General features: G+C 39.6%; 2 protein-coding genes across 6 annotated transcripts in view; one reads left to right on the top strand and one right to left on the bottom strand.

The window, feature by feature from the left end:
* Nucleotides 1-24,370, top strand: part of PALLD (palladin, cytoskeletal associated protein) — an 811,300-nt gene that overhangs the window by 258,916 nt on the left and 528,014 nt on the right. The gene's annotated exons all lie outside the window — the stretch shown is intronic.
* On the bottom strand, nt 5,054-24,206 carry LOC103117214 (histone PARylation factor 1). 2 transcript variants are annotated; one of them, XM_007527226.2, is made up of 8 exons: nt 24,062-24,206; nt 20,354-20,513; nt 17,211-17,400; nt 14,967-15,065; nt 13,117-13,267; nt 7,786-7,873; nt 6,548-6,720; nt 5,054-5,362 (listed from the first exon to the last, which is right to left on the bottom strand). In XM_007527226.2, the coding sequence occupies exons 1-8, from the start codon at nt 24,107-24,109 to the stop codon at nt 5,231-5,233; spliced, it is 1,041 nt and encodes a 346-aa protein (XP_007527288.1). In that variant the 5' UTR covers nt 24,110-24,206; the 3' UTR covers nt 5,054-5,230. The 2 variants fall into 2 exon arrangements, with proteins under 2 accessions (XP_007527288.1, XP_060040189.1); XM_060184206.1 differs by lacking the exon at nt 24,062-24,206 and adding an exon at nt 23,661-23,681.

Below are 24,370 nucleotides of genomic sequence, written 5' to 3' on the forward strand. Positions count from 1 at the left end.
ATGGATTAGGTAGGTGTGGAATTGTAGGAGTGAAGCATGTCATCCTGGGGATATATCCTTCATATTATTAGACTGATGGCGCCAATCAAACAGACAGACCCATCCCAAAAGATCTGTATGTATGTTCATAGCAGCACAATTTGTAACAGCCAAAACCTGGAAGCAACCTAGGTGTCCAACAACAGATGAGTAACTAAGAAAGTTGTGGTATATATACAATGGACTACTACTAGTCAGCTATTAAGAATGAATTTTAAAAAAATTCACCGTCAGCTTGGAGGGAGCTTGAAGGAATCATGCAAAGTGAGATAAGCTGGAAAGAGAAGGATGAAAATACGGGCTGCTTTTACTCTTGGACAGAAGTTGAGAAATAAGAACAGAAAGGGGCCAGGTGGTGACACACCTGGTTGAGTGCATGTGTTACAAACAAGGACCTGGGCTGGAGCCCAGGGTCCCCACCTGCAAAGGAAAAGCCTTTCTAGGGGAGAAGCAGTGTTGCCGGTGTGTGTCTCTGTCTCCCTCCTTCCCTGTCATCACCCTCTTCCCTCTTGATTTGTTTTCTTTTCTTTTTCTTTTTTTTTTACTGTTGTTTAGTTGTTATTGATGTCGTTCTTGGATAGGACAGAAATGGAGAGAGAAGGGGAAGAGAAAGAGAGACACCTGCAGACTTGCTTCACTGCTTGTGAAGCGACTCCCCTGCAGGTGGGGAGCCTGGGGCTCAAGAACTGGGATCCTTACTCTGGTCCTTGCGCTTGGCGCCACATACACTTAACCTGCTGCGCTACCACCCAACCCCCCCTCCTTGATTTCTGGCTGTCCATTAAAAAAAGGGGGGGAGGGGAGAGACAAAATAGAACTTGGACTGGGTTTGGTACATTGTACCAAAGCAGAGGACTCTGATGGGGGGTGGGGAGGGGGAGGCTTTCAGGTTCTGAAGCATAATGGTGGAGGATCTAGGCTGTGAGAGTGCTTTGCAGAAAACAAAGTTTACACAGCAACTATTTACTGTAAACCACCACCACCCGCCCAATGGAAAAAAGGTTTGAGTCAGAGTTAACACTAGAATAGAACAATGGGTGGCAACTGAGTTGGGGCAGACTGCAAAAGGAGTAGATTTGGGGGTGTGTAAAGAAGAATTTTTGGTTTAAACAAACTATCATTTAGATTTCCAAATGAAGTAGCAGTCAGTTTTATATACCAATCCTGAGATTCGGAGAAAGGTTCATTTTAGGGGGGTATCTTGGGTCAGAATGAAATCACGGCATTCAGGACAACAGAATGTACAGTGACATATGTTTTGACGTGGAAAGATGAAATCTTTATTGGCCTTTTGGGTAAGATCGTGAGATGAGGAGCCAGCAGAAAAGGAAGTGTCAATGACAGGGTGGGGAGTGGTAGTAAAAGAGCAGCACCCTGAGTCAAGTGAATTAGAGTTGCTGGTTTTTTTTTTTTTTTTTTTTTGCCTCCAGGGTCACTGCTGGGGCCTGGTGCCTACACTATGAATCCACTGCTCCTGGCAGCAATCCCTTCCCCCCCCCCATTGTTGTTTTTAGTTGTTATTGCTGTTGGATAGGACGGAGAAATTGAGAGAAATGGGGAAGAGACACCTGCAAATCTTCTTCACCGCTTGTGAAGTGACACCCCCACCCCCACAGGTGGGGGAGCCAGGGTCTAGAATCCGGATCCTTGGGGCTTCGCACTAAGTGCGCTTAACTTGATGCGCCATCGCCCGGCCCCCTACTGAATTATAGTTTTACGGAGGATTCTGTGTTGTAGCTAGGTGAAGTAATTGAGGACTGAAATTTGGCAGGTGGGATGACTGATAACTAATCAAAGCCTGCCCTGTGGGATTAGTTAAAAGTGACTGGAATGGGAATGACAGTGCATGGAGGAAATTGAAGGCAGTTGTTACTTCTGTGAGCTTGTCAGGAAAGGGATGTATAATAACAGTATTTTTAAAATGTGGAATACCGTTTTTTGTTGACGAAACAGATTGAGAGTAGAGGGAGCCGTCCAAAAAGGGCTGAGCTTTGAGGCATTTCCCGGGACCTTAAGCACCATTTATAGAAGTAAGGAAAGAGAGTGAAGTGGGTAGTTGGTAGGGTAGTGGGCTTTCAGGCAGGGTATTCTGATGACTTCTACTTCCTCAGTGAAATAAACGGGGTTGGTATTGCAGGTTTGAGGAAAGCCATGTCATAGTTATGATGGGCAGCTGGATGACCACTTTAAGATCACCTGAGTCATCATGGCTGTTTTTTTTGTTGTTTTGTTTTTTTCTTCTTCCAGTTTCCCAATACTGGATGTAGGAGTAGATGGCTTCTTATCAGTCATGAGGTTCTAACATAAATACAACTAAAGGAGAGATGAGCAATGGAAGGAAGATAGGTATTGATTTAAATGCTTCCTTCTTCTCCCTAAGAGCTAGGAGAAGAAGGAAGCAAAAATATAGCATGAAGAATAGTGGGATAACCATTGCTGATCATCTCCATTAGTGTTGTAGACCTTCCTGTGGGCCTCCACAGGACCTTGCCCTCAATGTGGAACAACAATGCCACCAAGTTGCAGATGCTACCATGATGCTAACCTGACTTCCCTGGGCAGATGACCTCACCATTTTGACCTGGAACCCCACCTCTCCAGAGCCCTGCCCCCTAGGGAAAGACAGAAACAGGCTAAGGAGTATGGATTGACTTTCCAATGGCTATGTCCAGCAGAAAAGCAATTATAGAAGCCAGACCTTCCACCTTTTGTACTCTATAATGATCGTAGGTCCATGCTCCCAGGGGATAAAGAATAAGAAAGTTCCCAACGGAGGGGATGGGATATGGAGCTCTGGCAATGGGAATTGTACCCCTCTTAGCCTAAGGTCTTGCCAATCACTATTAAATCAATCAGTAAATAAAAAATAAAAAGAATAGTGGGATATATGGTTAGATGAGATTGGGTGTGTTCAGGATGGTATGGCTATAGACATGGTTAAAATAGAGAATTGTAGAGTATGGCGGTACTGAAAATTGTTCAAAGTTGGTGCTACTAGAGAAAATGTGTGATGCTATTTGGACAAAATGTTGAAAGTTGGAGTTACTAGAGAGAAATTGAAAAATTGTGATGATATTTGGACACTGGGATGTTTGAGATTAGGGAAAGGGCTTATTACTGATATTGGCAATGTCTAGAGTATGGCTGTATGTATAGGTCAGCAGAAGACTTTTCTGTTAAGTGTTAGTAAATATTTTTGGATTTGTGGGGCATACGAACTCTGTCCAAATTATTTGGATAAAATATCAAAACCAGTGTGGTCTGAGCTAGTGCAAGGATACAAGTATTATTGCTAACACATTGCTTATAGTAGTGTCTTAAATTAAGTTCCACCTTTTTTTTCCCCAGTGGGAACATCATTCTACATGTGTTTGAGATATTATGTAGAAATAATTAATCTCTAGGATGTGAATTTAGCTAAGTTATGATTTTACTAAACGCTGACTGGGTGAAATTACTTTATTTATACAAGACCATAAGCACTTAATGTATTATCAGGTAAGAGGTGGAGAGAACCTAAGACAACCAGACCCTACCTAAATAGAAATATTTAATAAACTAGGTTTCAATGAGCTGTGCCTCCACTGCTGGATAAAAGTAAGAAAAGTAGGTTTGACATTGTACTGTAATGATTCTTGCTCTTTAATGAACCTTTTAAAACTTGTTAATAGTCTTCTGACAAAGCTGGTTGGGATCTTAGAATGGAAATCCAGTTTTGTCATTTCACAAGAGTGATGTCCTCAGGAAGCTTTATTCACAACTATAGTATCCAATTTTTTTAAACAAATTAAAAATTTTTAAATTTCCCTATTTTTTTAAATTCACAATTTAACAGTTATTATGCATTCTAACATTTACTGAAGACTGTAAACAGGGGTTATTTTAGTCAACAAAAACATTTTATAGGACTTTCTACTCAAGGGAATATATACTAATAGAATATATATGCTTTTAAAAAAGGTTTACAATTTAACTGAGAGAATGAGCTATGCAATTCACATTTAAAATATGAACTAGAAGTGACTATTTTTAAGATTCATATTCCCAGCTATGCCCAAAAGTATCTCAGATCTTTTTTTTTTTTTTCCTCCAGGGTTACTGCTGGGCTTGGTGCCTGCACCATGAATCCACCACTCCTGGAGGCCATTTTTCCCCCTTTTTGTTGCCCTAGTTGTTGCAGCCTCGTTGCAGTTATTGCCATTGTTGACGTTGCTTTGTTGTTGGATAGGACAGAGAGAAATGGAGAGAGGAGGGGAAGACAGATAGAGAGGGGGAGAGAAAGATAGACACCTGCAGACCTGCTTCACCGCCTGTGAAGTGACTCCCCTGCAGGTGGGGAGCCGGGGGCTCGAACGGGGATCCTTAAGCTGGTCCCTGCGCTTTGTGCCACGTGTGCTTAACCTACTGTGCCACCGCCCGACCCCCTCAGATCTTTTTTAATGAGAAAGCTGACTAACTATGGAGGTTGATTATTCAACAAATATTCTTCGGGTAAATCTTCTACAATATGTGGTTAAATTAGATGACCTGAGGGCTTTTCCACACTGAATTTACTTTAGGCTCTTGCATTCAAACCACATACATTTCCCATTCAGAACATTTTGTCAGGTTTAAGGATGATCTGGTAAAGTAGCCACAAAAATCTGGTTAACAGTACACTGGCTAGTGTACTGTGCTGTATCAATATACTCTGCTATATTGACTAGTAAATACTGATTCAAAATGGAATTATGATTAAATACACATACTTAATGGGATAATTGGGATGCCTGTTCACTCAGAATCTGTGCTGGATATAGTATTATGAGTTTCCTTCTAAGTTTACTTGTACCCTTCCATACTCACTAGAAATCTTCAAGCTTATAGACATTAAAATCTCAGAAGAAATTAATTCTTATTTTCCCAATACTAAATCTGTTAAATTCTCTGGGGGATAGTCATGAGTAACTTGTGACATGTTCGAGGGTGGCTTAAGTAGTGTTCCAAAAATGTAATTAAGGGGTCACCACTTGGATTATTTGATTGCCATTTATTGATTTAACTGTCATAAAGGAAAAACCGGCCAGAAAAGCCTCAAAAAGTCTAGTAAATGTTTCCACCAACTTACTTTTGAGATTCCATAAAAACAAAGTATCATAAGTTCAATATTAATGTTTTAAAATATTATACACCAAAGAAAGCCAACTCTCACTCATGCTGCAAGCTGGTCTATATTTTCTTTACTTCTGTTTGCCAGATGATCTTCAATAATTTCTGCAAAGAGATTCCTCTTCAACAGATTATAAGCAAGAAGCAAAAGCTGGCCAGCAACTTTGTGAAAATACTGGAAAATAAAATAATGTAATATTAAGTAGAGAATATAGCAGATGCCTTAGGCAGTAGCAGAAAATACACTGAAAATTTAAGCTTACTTATTCTCTTACATAAGGTTTAAAAAAAAAAAAACGAACTAGAAATTCATATTTTTCCCCCTCTTCTGCAGTGTATCTCCACAAGCTAAGATTTTCCAGGGGGTCGGGTGATGGCAGACCTGGCTAAGCACACACAATACAATGTGTGAGGACCCAGGTTCAAGTCCCCCAGTCCTCACTTGCACAGGGGAAAATTTCACTAGTGGTGAAGTCCTATCCAATAAAAGAGGGGGGAAAAAAAAAAAAGGAAAAAGAAAAAACAAAGGCTGCTGGGAATGGTGGGTTCATAGTGAAGGCACCGAGCCCAAGTGACAACCGTAGTGACAATACAGAACCAACAAAGAATAAATACTTTTAAAATATACTTTATTTACATATGTTTTAAACTTTTAAAATATACGAAACTCAATTTTACTATTTTTATTTTATCTTTTTTTTTGGGGGGTAAAGACAGAAATTAAGAGGGAAAGGGGGAGATAGGGAGAGGAAGAGAGACACCTGCAGTACTGCTTCACCACTGATGAAGCTTCCCTCCTGCAGTTGAGAACTGGAGCCTTGAACCCAGGTCCACAGATACTCTGTGTACACAGACATAACACAGGTAAGGAGACAGAAGGATGTTGGGAAAATTATTCAATTTAACAAGGCTATGATGTGGAGGTGATTTAAAACGAGTTTAGTCCCCGAAACATGCCAACCACTATACCTTTTGCCTCTCTGACTTTAAACTGCAGTTAAGCATGAATGATATATATATTTGTACTAAGTGATCACATAGAAAATGGATAAATGCAAACCTGAACCAAGTCTTATTCACCTTTGCCGGAATACAAGATAAATTTCAAATAAAAATGGTTCTAGAATTAAATATATAAGTAAATATATAAATAAATATGTGTTTAGAACATCTGCTTTACTAGTCACTTCAAAAATACATTTTGAATTCTGGGTTGATACCAAATCCTACCCACACTAGAGTCTAGAGACATGAATGTGCTTATAGAAGTGTGCATGTGGGGAGGGCCATAGGAGACTTAGTGAGACTTGAGGTTTGCTGCTGGTTGGCTGGTGAACATTTTTTTTTTTTTTTTACTCACATGTGAACCGTAACAAAAGAGGTCTATTCCCAACTCAAGTCCCATGCCATAATCACATTCATCATTAGCAAACTGCACGTAAGTCATCATTTCCTGAATGGGGGCAAAGGCTTTTAGTCTCTCTTCATCACTTGGTGCCTCAACAATTGTCTTACAAATTTTTTTGAGATCAGCTGAAAGAAACCAATGACACATAATTATTACTTCCTTCAAAGCTAAAAGGACTGTAAGCTATGTTTTTCTTTATTAAGAAGACAGTGCACAACTGATGCCATATTGGGTGACAATGTAATTTAGGATGACTATTTTCTTTTGTTACCCTTGTTTTTTATTGTTGTAGTTATTATTGTTGTTGTTATTGATGTCATCCTTGTTGGATAGGACAGAGAGAAATGGAGAGAGGAGGGGAAGACAGGGGGAGAGAAAGACAGACACCTGCAGACCTGCTTCACTGCCTGTGAAGTGACTTTCCTGCAGGTGGGGAGCCGGGGCTCGAACCGGGATCCCTAATGCCGGTCCTTGCGCTTTGCGCCACATGCGCTTAACCCGATGTGCCACCACCTGACTCCCTAGGATGACAATTTTATAAATTTTACACAATATTTAGGCAAAAGGGTTCCTAAGAAGACTACTTATATTAGGAGAATATGGATATTTTGCATAATGAATGGATCTAGTTGCAATCATGATTTTATATAAGTTTTTAAATAGTTTCAAAACTGACCCAGTTTCTACTAAGATACTGTGAGAACTACAACGGTTATCACTGGGGAGTGGGCGAGTATCACAGAACTTCAGTGGTGGGTAAGGTGTGGAACTATGTCCCTGTTATCTTATAATCTTGTAAACCATAATTAAATCACTAGTAAAAAAATAAAATAGGAAAAACAACAACAAAATGGTTCCAGTGGGTTACTCCAGGACACAGCAAACTAGATAACCCTGTTTTTTAACTGGCCTCTAACTAAGAAAACTTTTCTATTGTCAAATAGCTGAAAAACGTAAACAAAAGTCTTGGAGACAGAGACTAACACTGGGCTAGCCTCTATACTATATTGGAAGTAGTGTCAAGAATAAAATTCCAAATACACAATAAAGTTACTGTATTTTTGCCAGGTAACCTTATTAAAACAAGAAAAACACAGCTATCTAGGAAATAATAACTGCAGAAGTATTACCAAAACCTTTATCAAAGTGTGTCCAAGACAAAAGTGTAAAGTATGATGAGAGAACATTACCATCTGTTTCAGGGAGTTCTCTGTATCCAACTTCATTTTTATCTACTGGGACGACCAAGCCTGCACCATGAAAGGTCTTTGTTACAACCTGAAAGAAAAATGTGAAATTCAATTATATTAAATAGATAAAGAACAAACAAACAAAAAAATAAAGTACACATAGAAATCCTCTGCTCAGTTTTGTCCCAAGTTTAACAATGATATTTTCAGTAAATTTGAGCTCTTAAGGCTAAAGTTTAGTATTTATTTCCTTTGAAATTAATCAGAAGTTAAGGACTTGAAGTACTCTGAAGTAATTGGTTTTTAATTAAGTGTGTTATTTAAAAATCTGATTTGTTACAAGTGAATGCCAATGCATCCTGTAACAGGAAGCAAACCAGATGTTTCCTCTAAGATGAAAGCATCTCCCACATAGACATTGCATACATAATTGGGCCTAAAAAAGAATAATTTTTGTTAGATGAGAGATATAGTAGCAAAGAATTCCTCTTGTCCATTTCACTGAATTTGGGTCACCTATTTTCACTTAGGAAATTAAAGCTTGTGCATGCAACTTCCCTTAAGTAGGACAGTTTCTAGTTCTTGGCTTTCATTTATGGAGTAAAGTACAGTAAATGGCTTTTTAAGTGGTAAACTTCAACACCTCATTTTTCCAAGGTAGGCCCAATAACCACCACCACCATTAACTTGAAAGCCTACACTCTTTTCATTCACAAAGCTGGCATTATTCTCAGGTTTTAAAACTACTGTTTTAAACATTCCATTTTGGGGGCCTTCTGACGAAAATTCCCAAGAAGAAGAGGCAAGGACTATGCCAAAAACAAACTCAAATGTTAATGTTCTTGTGCTTAAACCTCTGTACCTTAAAAGTTATTTCACTTTTTTTTTTTTTTGCCCACTGTCTTGCTTCATTAGCATATAACTTCTTAGTTTCTTCACTACTTAGGCAGATACACAACAAAAACTACGCTGTGTACACATTTTCCACAGATGACTAGTTGTACTGATTTCCTATAAATAGGTATCAATTATATCAAAGCAACAGAATCCATACTTCATTGTAAAAATCATGACTGCAAATTTACAAAAATCCTGTACTAATGGAGGTGATACTCTCAGAATCAGAGGTGAATGGAATGATGTGCCCTCATTTAACAGCATCATCAAATATTAAGAAAAAAAGAAATCTAGGTATTAAAAAAGGTAAAGTGGCATGCAGCCTGTTAGTAAGACTGGATGGAAAGAATGCTAAAATGAACATCGTTATTGTTGTTGATGTCATTGTTGGATAGGACAGAGAGAAATGGAGAGAGGAGGGGAAGACAGAGGGGGAGAGAAAGACAGACACCTGCAGACCTGCTTCACCGCCTGTGAAGCGACTCCCCTGCAGGGGAGCCGGGGGCTCGAACCGGGATCCTTATGCCGGTCCTTGCGCTTTGTGCCACATGCGCTTAACCTGCTGTGCTGAACAATGTGAATTTTAGGTCTCAGATCCGTCAATGGTTTTGGACAAGAAATAAAATTTCTCTAAACCTTGATTTACTTATCTCTAAAGTGGGGGGTGACACTTCCTACTTTTTCATATTTACTGTAGGGGCTGGAATGAGATAACATAGAATTTTGCTTTCCAAAGTACTCTTCTTTTTGAGGGGGCCAGGCAGTAGTGCACCAGGTTAAACGTACATGGCATAAAGTGCAAGGGATCTTTCAAGAATCCTGGTTCCAGTCCCCGGCTCCACACCTGCAGGAGGGTCACTTCACAAGCAGTGAAGCAGGTCTTCAGGTGTCTTTCTCTCTCCCTGTCTTCCCCTCCTCTTGATTTTTTTCCATCCATCTTATCCAGCAACAACAATAACAAGACAACAAAAACAAATAGAAAAAAATGGCCTCCAGGAGCAATGGATTTGTAGTACAGGCACGAAGCCTCCATGATAACCCTGGAGGCAAGAAAAAAAAATTGAAAACAATGATTTCTTTTTGCTGAGATAGATCAGAGTACTACTATGCTACTTATGATGGTCCATTTATTTTGTCTCAGTGTGGTGTCAGGGACTGAACTCTGGGCCTCATACATGTAAGGTATATGCACTACTAGTAAGCCACCTCTTTAGCCCCCAAATAGTGATTTTTATATATTGTTCTAATATACTAGCATGGGAATATTACTTTCATATATAAAGTCTTTTTTTTTAACTAGAGCACTGCTCAGCTCTGGCTGATGATGGTGTAGAGGAGTGAACCTGGGACTTCAGAGCTCAGGCATGAGAGTCTCTTGGCATAACCACTATGCTAACCTCCCCTGCTATAAAGTCTTTCATACACATATACTGTGGAATTGCAGGAGTAGAAGAATACTATTTAAATGAGTATCTCATGAAAACAATAAGGACCTGAGGGGCCAGGAGGTGGCACAACCAGCAGAGTGCATATGTTACCAAGTATGAGCACTCAGGTATAGAGGAGAATCTTAGGTGGTAAAGCAGTGTTGCAAATATCTTTCTCTTTCCCACTCTTCCCCACCCCTTCTATTTATCTCCATGTTTGTCAATAAAAGGCAAAAAAAAAGGGGGGGTGGGGAGTACTACTGGAGCAGTGGCGTCATTGTGTATCACCAAGTTCTAATAGTAAACCTGGTGGCAAAGAAGAAAAGAAATATAAAAATATAATCACCACCATGTTCTCTTAGCAGGGGGTGCCCTGCTCCCCACCCCCTCACCTTGCATATATCTTCTTTACAGCAACTAAAAAAAAAAATTAACATTAAAAAGAACCTCAGGACAAGGAAGGCATTTCAATATTTTAGAGTACAGGATATGCCTGAGTGTCCAGGTTCAACCCCTGGTACCACAAGTGCCAAAGATAAGCAGTGCTCTGGTTAGGTAGTCTTTCTCTCTCCTAAAAATAAATGAATCTTTTGGAAGGAAAAAAAAAAGATCCTTTGGGCTAGGACATAGTTCATCTGCTAGAGCCTGTGCCTTACCATGCATGAGGCCATAGTTTTGAGCACTATATCATGAAAATGCAAGCTACCAGAGAGACTTGATGGACGACACATCAAGGTATTGTAAGGAAAAAAGTTGAACCTCTCCATGTTGTCCATGTACAAGTAGACCCGAACTGACTTCCCCGTAGCACATTAAAACAAAAGGAACCTCAATGGGAAAGAGGCCCAGTCTTACAGGAAGAATTTAGGAAATCTCTTGTGGAATAAAATTAAAATCGATAAATTAGGAATACATAATAATGAGGTGAGAACTTGCTGGGCATAAGGTGAAAGACGCTCCCTGTAAAAACTGGGAAAGCCAATGGGTAGAATATATATCCATTTATATTATACATCATCTTAACATAATTTGAAAACACCCCATTATAATAAGTTTCATTCAAATGTACATTTAGGTCCAAGGAAATAGTACAATAGCAGTGCACGGGACTTGTATGTGAGAGGTCCCAGGTTCCACCCCTGCACCACTAGTATTAGCAAGAGTGGTACTCCAATCAAAGACAAAATACAAAAATGTAGTTTTTGTAACCATTTCTAGTATTTAGGACTGAAGAATTATTAAGAATTATTAGCAGTGCCACCTACTGCCTTAGACTTATCACATCATCTCTGCAACTGAGTGAAAATCTAAAGGAACTGAAGCTGAATTTTTTTAAAAATTTTTTTTAATATTTATTTTATTCATTTATTCCCTTTTGTTGCCCTTGTTGTTTTATTATTGTAGTTATTATTGTTGTTGTCATTGTTGGATAGGACAGAGAGAAATGGAGAGAGGAGGGGAAGACAGAGAGGAGGAGAGAAAGATAGACACCTGCAGACCTGCTTCACCGCCTGTGAAGAGACTCCCCTGCAGGTGGGGAGCCGGGGTTTGAACCGGGATCCTTATGCCGGTCCTTGAGCTTTGCGCCACCTGCGCTTAACCCGCTGCGCTATAGCCCGACTCCCAGAAGCTGAATTTTTTCAGGCACCTAGGCTTTGCTAATTCACTATAACAATCCTTTACCAACTTTTTCATTCAATTATATTCTAGAGAAGGAGAGACCACTACACTTCACTGTCTGTGGGTACTGCCCTGTGGTGCTGGGGTTCACTCCCAGCACCTCACAGACGGCAAGGTCAGTGTCCTACTCAAAGAGCACAGCAACTGAAGTAGGATTTCCAATATTAGGGATATCTTAACATTTAGCATCCTTTATTCAGGAAAACTAGAACTTCATTTGGTTTAGAATGTTCAAATGAACTACAGTGGAATCTGTACGGCTTGAGAGTAGATATCCCTATTCTAAAGAAAACGTCCTGGGAGTTGGGTGGTAGCACAGCAGGTTAAGTGCAGGCGGCACAAAGAGCAAGGACCGGCGTAAGGATCCTGGTTCAAGCCCCCAGATCCCCATCTGCAGGGGAGTCACTTCACAAGCGGCGAAGCAGGTCTGCAGGTGTCTCTCTTTCTCTCTCCCTCTGTCTTCCCCTCTTTTCTCCATTTCTCTCTGTCCTATCCAACAATGACATCAATAACAACAACAATAAATACAACAATAAAAAACAAGGACAACAAAAAAGGGAATAAATAAATATTTTTTTAAAAAAGAAAATGTCCTAAAAGTAGAAGCTGAAGGAACATTTCCAGAATGCTCATTTATCCCAGCACAGAATTATTCTTAATGCTCACTGTTTTACAAAAGAAGGTCCTTAGTCTACTTGAATATTAACATAACATTAACTATTTAAAAAAAAGAAGTCAAATTAACACTGTATACAGAGCTGCTTTCACTCAATTCTATGAAATGAGTTACTGCTAACCCAATATTAAAAGAGTAGTAAAGGGAGCCAGGCGGTAGTGCAGAGGGTTAAGCAAGTGGCGCAAAGCGCAAGGACCAGCATAAGAATCCAGGGGTCCCCAGTTCCCCGGGAAGTTGCTTCACAAGTGGTGAAGCAGGTCTGCAGGTATCTTTCTCTCTCTCACCCTCTCGCTCTCCTCCTTCCTCTCTCCATTTCTCTGTCCTGTCCAACAACAATGACATCAATAATAACTACAACAATAAAACAACAAGGGCAACAAAAGGGAATAAAAACCTAAAAAAAAATAAGAGAGTAGTAAATACTAGCCTGAGTTGTGCAATCACAGCAGCATGAAATGACATGAGTCAGCCTAACTCCAGACAGGAATATCTGGGTACTGGACAGCTCTGGAGGGAGCTAAGGGTGGCAGGCAACCAGCTCTCCTTAGAAGGCAGTTAGAGAAATATGAGGTGTGGATGGAAGGAATCAACAGAGAGAAAAAATAGAAAGCACACTAAAATAGCAAAACTGACTAACAGATTAAACCATACTTTTTTATCCCTCTGTTTCATCTTCACAGTTCTCTGTTCCAGTGAGTACCCCAGTTCTCTGGCTGTTTCAGTGAGCTTTTCATCTAAATTTCTTAAGAGACTGATTTTCCTTTTCTCTGTGACTTCTTTAAGCCTTTTCATCAAAAATAATCTGAAAAAGAGGTAAAAATATTTCATTATATTGCAGACCACTTAAGTATGTAGACTCTGGAAATCTGGGGCGTTAGGTTAAATACTTCAAATTCCATGCAAGAAAGAGATTGCAGTTCTCTCAGAATATCTAATAGATGTTGGGAGAATCAGTATTAATAAAAAGGTGCCTGTTAGGCAGGGGAGAAATCTGGGTCCTTGTGCACTGCAACGTGTGCACAACCAAGTGCGCCACCACCTGGCCCCAGCAATTGTTCATATTTTTAAAGTGCCAGAGGACAATATTATAATTCTAAGATCAGATCCACAGATGTTTTTAATGTTACCTTCAAATTTGTGTTACATTTGACAAACATAAAAGGGAAAGAAGGCTACTTTACAAGCTTATAGAAAAGTGTAATACAAAGTACTTTTCCAAGGTTTGTTTATTAGTAGCACACTATGCTAATTTCAGTTACAGAAATAATTTTGTATTTTATCATAATCATGTTATATTTTTTTCAGTGGAGTAGAAAGCCAGAAAAATGTTGTAGCACTAAGCTGTACACGCAAGTTAATTTCCTTCCTCTGTAGCCATTACTAGTCTTCCAAGAAGAAACTCACTTCTATTCACTAAAAACATTTGTGAATTTGCTATGGGCTTAGGTGTTACTCATCTTTAACTTCAGTCTCATTTTACTCAGGGAATTTTGATTTAAAGGATTGTTGTGGGGCCAGGTGGTGGCGCACCTGGTTGAGTGCACATGTTACAGTACTCAAGGATCAGGGTTCAAGACCCTGGTCCCCACCTACAGGGGGAAAGCTTTGCAAGTGGTGAAGCAGTGCTGCAGGTGTCTCTCTTTCTCTCTCCTACATTCTCGATTTCTAGCTAAAGATAATAAAAAAAAATTTTAAAAAGGATTGTTGTTATCACAAAATGGGTACTGTTTTTTAAATCCTATTTATCAGGAAACTGAGGCACAGAGGATAATCAACTAGACCAACAAAATCATGTCTTCTGATTACAGCACTTAGAATTACATAAAGATTACTTTTAATCATAATCATATCTATCAAGAGTTAACATTTATATTAGCTCTAAAAAGTCAAGCTGATGTCAGATCATAAATCCCCAGCAAGGTTTTATACAAAACTCAGTTATCAGGAAAGAGCCCTTTTATGGACATATACAATATGACTGCCCTTTAGATAAAGCAGTATATACATAGAAATGTAACAGAAGCTGGATTGACTTAATTCTGTTTATTTAGAATTTGCACAAATATTTTACAGATGATAACACGTTTCTTTTTTAAAGTAGGGTATGGGAGGTGGACATACATGGTATACCCAATGGTATACCTGGTAGTCTGCACACATTACCATGTGTGATGACATGGGTTCAAGCCCCTGGTTCCCAGCTGTAGGGGTGAAAACACTATAATGTTTTCACATTGGGCAATGTTGCAAATATCAACAGCTGTTCTTTAAACCATTAACCCTTCAATAAAATGATTGTGGAAAAAAGTATGTAATATTGTCATCAGATGTTTATTCTGAAGAAAAGCAGCAAAAAAGGCTTATCGATAAGATGATCACTTGAGAAAGTTATAAATGATTTATAGAAATCTGGACCTTTTGGGCAACCCCAATTTCCCTTTGAATAAAAATAAATTATAGAAAAAAATATATTGAGAAAGTATGAAGTAAACTATTCTTACTTGACTGCAGCAAACACATTATCTCCATTTTGTACAATTACACAATTTTTCTTTGCTTCATTTGTACCAACATATGCAGGAAGTTCATCAGGAGAATCTCTGTTTTAGCAAAAAAAATAATAATACATATATTAAAAATGTATCTCCCCCTAATTTAACAGGTAAGTATATTTTAAGTGTATAAATGACAATTTATGCTTTGAAAAGTCCAATGCTTTATCCACTGCACCACCTCCTGGACCATATAAATGGCAATTTATATCTGAGTTTTCATAACATGGAATGACTGAGAGTTTCTTAGGAAAATCTATGACAAGTCTGTTTTATATAACAAAACCTAAAAATAAGATTCTAAGGATCTAGTTCCTTTTTTTAAATGTAAGTTTACTTATTTTAAAGATTATTTATTTATTTATTTATTTATTTATTTGAGAGGTAGTAGGAGAAAGAACCAGGCATCACTCTGGTATGTGTGCTGCTAAGAATTGAACTCAGGACCTCATGCTTCAAAGTCTAATGCTTTATCTACTACGCCACCTCCTGGACAACCCTAGTTAGTATTATTATTATTTTTTTAAGAATTTATTTATTTATTCATGAGAGAGATAGAAGAGAAAGAATCAGACATCGCTCTGGTACATATGTCTCCGGGGATCAAACTCGGGACCTCATGATTGAGAATCCAATACTTTATCCACTGTGCCACCTCCCAGACCACCCCTAGTTTCTTTTATACATAAATAAAAACTTAGGGGAAATGAGGCCTGTTGAAAGAAGTAGGGAAATTAAGCGGCACCACCATACCACAACTTTATTAGTTTTTTAAAAAGGTAGAAAAACAAAGGATAGGCATGAGTATAAAAGTAGCAGTTAAAGGATTTGATTCACCTATGTAAGTGTTATCTTTTATTTTACAGTTTATAGTTTCTAGCTGAGGAAACTAGTATGGACTAAGTTGACAGAGCCAAGGTTCTAGCAAATAAAAACCAGAGTCAGAAGCAGAATCATTTCTAGCCCTGTGTACATTGCACTGTACCAATATTTCTCCTTGGGCACATTCCCTCTATTTCTTATCTAAGTTAATCTACTACAACAACTCTGCTGATACAAGTGGAAAAGATCTCCCTTCCACCTCCACTTTCTCATAAAAAGCAAACAAACAAAAAATATGTGAGAGAAAGAAGCAAGAGCACATCATATAAGGCATTGGGCATGGAACACAGGGTACCTACCCTGCCTGTTTCCACTTAACGTTCTAAGTATCTTGCATGTATTCATTTAGTTCTCTTAACATTCATATTAGGTATATGTAATTGCTATCTTCATTTTCACCTGAGAGGAAACTGAGTTACATAAAGGCAGTCACTAATACCTGGCACAGCGTCACCCAGATAATAAATACCAAGAGTAGCCTATCTGACTCCAGAACACTTAACTACTAGTTGTCTCTATGGACCCAGAAAGCACATGGCTAATCTGTTTCACAGCAGCAGATATAAATTATCTCTTAGATTAAAAGAACTCTCTAAACCCAAAGTGAAAAAAAAAAAAAAAAGAACCACAAAGGAAAAACCACTAAGGTTAAATCTAAAGAGTTCAGATTAAGCACACCAAGTGTGTAAAGCTAGGACTAGCACAAGAACCCTGGTTCGAGACCCCAGATCCCCACTTGCAGGGGGGGGTTGCTTCACAAGTAGTGAAGCAGGTCTGCAGGTGTCTATCTTTCTCTCCCTGTCTTTCCCTTCTCTCTCAATTTCTCTCTGTCCTAGCCAACAATAACAGCAACAACAATGGGGGGGAAATGGCTGTCAGGAGCAGTGGATTCTTAGTGCAGGTACAGAGCCCCAGTGATAACCTGGAGGCAAAAAAAAAAAAAACTTAAAGAATTCATTCTTGGGCAGGTTGGAATGCCAAAAGCAAGAACAAGCAACAGGCACCCTAGGTATCCACCACTAAGAGGAATACATGTCACTGATCTTTGACATATAAATTTTGTATTAGAGGTTCAAAAATGATTACTCACTGGGTAGGGCAGGTTGAAACCCCAGCACTACATGGAAGGTACTATGGGCACCAGAGGAAGCTCTGGTACTGTGGTATCCCTCTCTCTTTGTGAATGAAAAAGTAGTCAGGAGCAATAAGACTCAATATGTGCAAGACCTGGGATATGCACACACAAAAACAAACATATCAATACTATTAGAAGGACAATAGTTGTATTTCAAAGAAGAAAAGATCCTTTACCTGAAATATCCCATATGGTATTGATTTTTATTATCTCCAATAATAATGGTCTGGAACTCAGGAGGATCATAGTAAAATCTCCAATGAAGGTTGAAATTCAGGTTTGCTGATTTTTTACTAATCTTATGTTTTCCGGCAAGGATATCGTAAGGACCCACTAATCTAAGTCCCAGGCTTGTGGAAAGGGAATCTATAAACAAAACAAGTTAAATAAACTTAATAAGCCACTAGCTTTCTGGAGATAGACAGGAAATAATGCTTTTCATTAGTAAACTCCTTTTAAGCAATTGACTAGACAGTTTCTAAAAAGGAAAAAAAAATCTTTAGGGGGCCGTGTGGTGGTGCACCTGCTTGAGAACAATGTGCAAGGACCTAGGTTCAAGCCCCTGGTCCTCACCTGCAAGGGAAAAGCCCCACAAATGGTAAAGTAGTGCTATAAGTGTCTCTCTATTTCTCTTTCCCCTCAAACTCCCCCTTCCCTCTTGATTTCTGATTGTCTCTATCCAATAAATAAAGATAATAGAAACTGATTAAAAATAGTGTATTTTCTCTTTAAAAAAAAAAAAAAGAGTCCTGGAGGCAAAAAAAAATTTGTCTGTAAAAATACGGCACTTCATTTATGATTTGTCACTTAAATTTGACACTGAATTAATGGTAAGCATTCTTGATATTTCTTATTTTAGTAAAAGCAAAATATGAAAATATAGACTATTTTTGTATTTTTACAAGCAAGCAAAATACAGCTATAAATATTTACTATTGGGGGGGAGGACATGGGCTTATCTGGTAGAGCACAAGTTACCATGCACTTGGGTTTAAGTCTCTGGCTACCACATGGGAGCACTTACAGGGAGAACAATTCATGAGGGATAGAGCAGTGCTCCAGTGTCTCTCTCTTTTCTGTCTTTCTTTCCCTCTCTGTTTCTCATACTCTATCTACAGGAAAGAAAAATCTGGTCATCAGAGTAATGGGAATCATGCAGGCACTGAGCCCCAGCAATAATCCTGGTAGCAAAAATAAAGGGAAATTATGCTGTTTTGTAGTCTGTTTATTTGTCCTTAATCCTATTTTCATTTAAATTTTCCTGTTTTCCCATGCTATTGAATGTTTTTTTAAAAAAAGCTTTTAATTGGCACATAATATTTCACTACATACATATATATATATTATATACATATACACATATATATATTCTACTATTGATGGTCATGCACTTTTTCCAATTCTACTATTCCTGTGTGTGTGTGTGTGTGTGTGTGTGTGTGTGTGTGTGTGCAGGGTCTCTTGCACATGCAGAATTCACCACCCCGAGTTACTGAGTTTTCATTCAGATAGAGAGACAGAAAGCAGACACCACAGCACCTTCTGAGGTGCCAGGGATCAAACCTGGATGGCAGGTATGGTAAGGCATGTGCCCTTCCCATCGAGCGATTTCTCTAGCCTCAGTTTTCACTACTCTAAACAATGCTTTCTCAAATACCTTTTTTACTTTTGGTATCACTGGGATTTTACCACTCAGGACCAACTTTACCAGACAGAAACAGACAGAGACAAGTAAAGACAGAGAGGGAAGGGGAGCCAGGTGGTAGCGCAGCCGGTTAAATGTACATGGCACAAAGCGCAAGGACTGGTGTAAGGAGCCCCCTGCTCCCCACCTGCAGGAGAGTCGCTTCATCAGTGGTGAAGCAGGTCTGCAAGTGCCTATCTTTCTCTCCCCGTCTTCCCCTCCCCTCTCCATTTCTCTCCGTCCTATCCAACAAGAATGACATAATAATAACAACAATAATAACTACAACATTAAAAAAAAGCAGAGGCAACAAAGGGGAATAAATAATAATAATAAAAAGACAGAGGGAAAGTTACCACAGCACCCAAGTTTTTTCTCAGTGTAGAGAGATCCAGGCCAGAACCAGGGAGGTGTACATGCCAAAGCAGGCACACTGTCCAGTGAGTTATCTTGCTGGTCCAAATGAATATCTCTGCTAATACATATTTATAAATGGTCATACTTTTAAGAAGTTGCTACACACTTTAAATCATTTGACATACTTCCCAAAAGTATACTTTGCACCAATCTACTTAATAGTATGTGAGTGCTTCTCTTCCCCACTTGCACTTCATGCTTGTTAGAACATTTTAACAGTACAAAAGTCTAACTGTGAGGGCTGAGGAGACAGTGCAACATGTTAGTTCATAGGACCTGCATACCCAGTACCTGATGATTTCTATGTTCAATACCTGGCACCACTACAGACCACAGCAAAATAGTGGTTGGTCCTCTCTCTCTGATAAAAATAAATATTTTTTTTGTTTTAAATAAAAACAGTGAAAAGTTACCATGGTCAATTTCTTGTGCATCATTCAGATAGACATCATTGCACAGAAAGTACAGATGTATGTATACTTTTTTTAAAACACTACTGGCAGCATACTTCATAGTCTTTTAAAGATATTTCAGGCATGGGATAATTTCATCATTGCCTAAAAATATGCCTCATCCTGGGAGTCAGGCAGTAGCGCAGCTGGTTAAACGCATGTGGTGCCAAGCATAAGGACCGGCTTAAGGATCCCGGTTCGAGACCCCAGCTCCCCACCTGCAGGGGAGTCGCTTCACAGGTGGTAAAGCAGGTCTGCAGGTGTCTATCTTTCTCTCCCCCTCTCTAACTTCTCCTCCTCTCTCCATTTCTCTCTGTCCTATCCAGCAACGATGAAATCAGTAACAACAACAATCATAACAACAATAAAACAAGGGCAACAAAAGGGAATAAATATTTTTTAAAAAAACTGCTTCATCCTTTTTAAAATTTGGACAGATGTATTATCTAACTGTTAAAACCACCACACTTCTTTTTTTCCCAAGTAAGCACTGTTGCATATAAATCTTCCTAGACACAGAAATGCTACGACATACTGAAACTCCTAAAACATATTAATGTACTTGTTTTGCTTTGAACATCAAAACGTGTCATGAAATGATTTATCTTTGCCAGTATAATTGACAGTGACATATCACAGCACTATTTTACATTTTTCTTACTAAAAACAACTTTTAAAAGCCTTTTTTCTATGAACTGTTTAGATTCAGGGTCCAGTTTCTTACTGTGTTTCACTTGATTAAGAAAATGGTTCTGGACCAACTCACCAGCTGGCTTTTCTGGGTCAAGTTCTTCACAGAACTTCCAGAAGTGATAGAAATCTTCAGGCAGAGAAAGCTTATAATGATTTTCTACTTCTTTTCGAAGGTCACTGGTGATATTAGCTTCACAGGATTTATTCTTCTTAACATCAACTGCTTTTTCACACTGAAAATGGATGTACAAGATCTTGGTTTTCCAAAGGTAATTTTTTTTTTTTTGCCTTCAGGGTTATTGCTGGGGCTCAGTGCCTGCACCATGAATCCACTGCTCCTGGAGGCCATTTTTTTCCCCCTTTTGTTGCCCTTGTTGTTGTAGCCTCCTTGTGGTTATTGTTGTTGTTAGTTATTGGATAGGACAGAGAGAAATGGAGAGAGGAGGGGAAGACAGAGAGGGGAAGAGAAAGATAGACACCTGCAGACCTGCTTCACCGCTTGTGAGGTGAATCCACTGCAGGTGGGGAGCTGGGGGCTCGAACCTGAATCCTTAAGCCAGTCCTTGCGCTTGGCGCCACGTGCGCTTAACCTGCTGCTACCACCCGATCCCCAAGGTAACTTTAATAAATTTCTTTGAATAACAACTTTGCTTGTTTTTGTTAACCATCATGGTAAGATGTCTATGTAAGGTAAAGATCACAGGCTAGGAATCTAGCTCACTAGTAAAGCAAGTGATTAGTATATACGAAGTCCTGAGTTAGATCACTGGCACCAAAACAAAGCCAAGGAGGTGAAGAACAAGAAAGAGAGCTATGAGCAATGCAAATTTTTTTTTCTCCTTTTGATAAACAGGATGTTATTGAAATTTCCGTTTAAAATAGATACCGTTATTATACCAGAAGTCAGTTATCAGAAGTAACCAGATACAGGGCTGAAATTATCAGCTGAAAAGTAATTTCCTCCATGAAGTCATGACAGAATTCTTTGCTATTCACTGTAATCATTACCTTCAACTTAAAAACAGATACCTCCCATTTAGCTACTTCAAATAAAAAGAGAGGAAAGGTTAGCTACAATGTTAAGCATCAACAGCTTCTAGTAAAGTTAGAATAGCACCAAACTCTGGATTAAAAATCCATTCATGGCCTGCAGATGGCTCACCTGGCAGAGAACACATTACCGTGCTCAAAGACCTGGGTTTAAGCTGCAGGCTACCACATGGGAATCACCTGTAGAGGGGAAGATTTATGAGCAGTGGAGCTGCAGTGTCTCTCTCTTTCTTTCTCTCCCCCTGCCTCTCATCCTTTATCTAGAGAGATGAGGAAAAGACAAACAAACAAACAAAAAATCACCAGGAGCAGTGACATGGTGTAGGGAGTGACCCATGATAATCCCGGTGACTAAAAAAAAAAAAAAAAAAAAAAAAAAAAATCACAACAAATTATTTCACATTAAGTATCCGTAGGAGACCTTTTCAACAATTACAAAATTGGAGGATGGGTGTTGCAAATGTTGCTACTGGCATCTGGTGGGTACATGACAGGGATATTTCTAAACTTCCAGCAATACAAAGATTAGCACTGCTTAATAAAGATTTATCTGGCCCAAAATGTCAGCAGAGCCAAGGTTGATAAATCCTTTTTTTAAAATTTTTTTTAATTTTATTATTATTGTTATTATTGATGGCATTGTTGTTGGATAGGACAGAGAGAAATGGAGAGAGGAAGACAGAGAGGGGGAGAGAAAGACAGACACCTGCAGACCTGCTTCACCGCCTGTGAAGCCACTCCCCCGCAGGTGAGGGGGGGGCTCGAACCCCGATTCTTACGCAGGTCCTTGGCTTCACGCCATGTGCGCTTAACCCGTTGCGCTACCGCCCGACCCCGGTTGATAAATTCTGACCTAGGTGTGTTTCATCTAAAAGTATGAGATATTACTGATATTATATCCACATAATGTATTTATGAATTAGGTGACACATATTAAGAATGTTCTTGATAGTAGTTTCTAAGCAAAAAGCAGAATGAATGCTTATTGTCAGAAAGGACAATTGTGTAGGATTTTCAAATAATGAAATATTACACTTAGTGAAAAAGAAATGCCGCTACACACTAGCAGGTGGCTTAATCTAATACAACATCCTTGTATTAGGAGAATAGTTATTGATGGTTATATGTAATTCTTCTTCTAGCGTTTGCCCTTCTTCCGTAGCCAGTCAACAGCGTCAGGTTGAGCCTGATGTCTGCTTGTTGCTGGCTTTGAAAGCGACTGGGATCCATGTGGATTCAGTCGGCTAGGAAGGATCGTCAGTTTCCCCAATAAATGGGTACTCACGGGATTATATGTAATGATTAAATGCAGTATTTAGGCATGCAATCATAGGTAATTAGGCTATCACAGGGCAAGGGAAAACAAAAGGATGGCAGCTTCACTAGATATGGGTGACAGGCAGAAAGAACCGGGAAGAACATTTATGTAGAAGTTCAAATATAGTATGGTCTCAGTTCTTAAATTGGGCAATAGGTTCACAGGTGATTTTTTTTTTAATAGTGGGTAAAAAGAGATACAGGAGAAAAAGAGGGTGAGACAAAGAGTAGAAGAGACACCTGCAGCGCTGTTCTACTGCTTATGAAGCTTCTCCCCTTCGAGGACTGTAACCAGGTTCCTCTTGCATGGTAAGGTGTGCTTCACCAGTTAAGTCACCATCAAGCCCTTGTTATATTATTAAATAAGGTAAAAGATCACCATGCATTGACCAATAATAATTGTTTATTACACTAATATTATAACATATCTGTCATAAAAATAAACTGACTTAGTAAACTAACATGCTGAGTATTATTGTTGTCTATAGATTCATCTTCATTCCTCAGCACCTTCAAAACAGAGAAGTTTGAGTGCTGCCTTAACTCATTTCACCTGTTCAGTATCTCATCATCTCCAGATCCCCAACAGAATCACTTAAGAGTTGAAAGCAGCAGTCCCCTTGAGAAGCCACACTTATCCTCTACTGATGTTCTTTTAAAAGCATACAGAACCACTGCTAACAATTCATACAACCCTTCAACAGTCTCACCTTATTCAGTTTATATTCAATATTACAGCAGAAATCTATCCAAAGCTTTACTAATTGCAATGAGATTTATTTACCAGTTGTGCCTGCTAATGCAATAGTTTATAGTAATCTGGAATCATACCAAAGTGTGAGAAAATGCACACTTTCTGCATTCCTCTCTCCACATGACCTGGTTCGTGTACACTCAGTTTTATCAAGTCATTTTTATTTGTGCATCTCCCAGGCAGAACTCTTATTAAATATCTCCTCTGCCTTTAAAAAGCATTTCAAATGTGAGCTGCCCTCAAATAAAAAAAAACAAACCTCCATGGATTAAATTCTCCTTCAGTGTTTCCACAGCACTTCTATACACATCAGTGATCTAACACCAAACACAGTAGTTTCAGTAAATTGGCCCCCTCCTTCCCAAGCTGGGGATTCAAGGTGCCGCAGAGGCGGCAGGATTCTGTGTCTGGCATGTACTAAGTGTGCGATCAATTTGGCTAATGGGCTTAATGAAGGAGTCACTGGTGTTTCTCCTTCACAAGGGACCGCGCCAGCCAGGAGATTCAGAAGATGCACAGGCACCACTTCGCCGGTGCAAACTCAGCGGAGTGGGAAACAGTGGCCTCGAGCAAGTTTCGGTCTCTGGCGGGGACACCGCGAGCTGCCCTTGGGACCCTGACTACCACCTACAGCCTCCTGGGCAGCCTTTGCCGAAATACCTGCTGCCCCTCCCGGCCGGGCTTGCGCTTCCCGCCACCGCCGACCATTTTGCTAGAGGCAAGACCTTCCGAAGCCCGCGTCCCGCCGCAGTTTCCGAGCGCCGCCGACTGCTTCCGGGTCCCAGAGCCACCAATCCAGACGCCCCGCGCTAACGATTTAGGGGAAAGGCTCCGCCCTCGCCCCGCCCCCTGAAGCCCGGGGGGTGGGGTTGCACGTGAGGCTCCGCCCACTTACCGCGGGCGAGAAAATGTGACTGGCTGGGGCTTCAACCTTGTGGGTACATGACACCATCTCGAGCATCTTCTACT

Source organism: Erinaceus europaeus, chromosome 2 (assembly GCF_950295315.1).
Source record: "Erinaceus europaeus chromosome 2, mEriEur2.1, whole genome shotgun sequence".
NCBI lineage: Eukaryota > Metazoa > Chordata > Mammalia > Eulipotyphla > Erinaceidae > Erinaceus > Erinaceus europaeus.

Excerpts from the sequence above, each read along its gene's own strand:
- LOC103117214 (XM_007527226.2), bottom strand. The coding sequence starts at position 24,109 with ATGGTCGGCGGTGGCGGGAAGCGCAAGCCCGGCCGGGAGGGGCAGCAG. Across the intron at positions 17,401-20,353 it reads TGACCCAGAAAAGCCAGCTG|ATTCCCTTTCCACAAGCCTG; the intron begins GTGAGTTGGTCC and ends TTTTGTTTATAG. Across the intron at positions 6,721-7,785 it reads AGAACTCCCTGAAACAGATG|CTGATCTCAAAAAAATTTGT; the intron begins GTAATGTTCTCT and ends GGTTTCTTTCAG.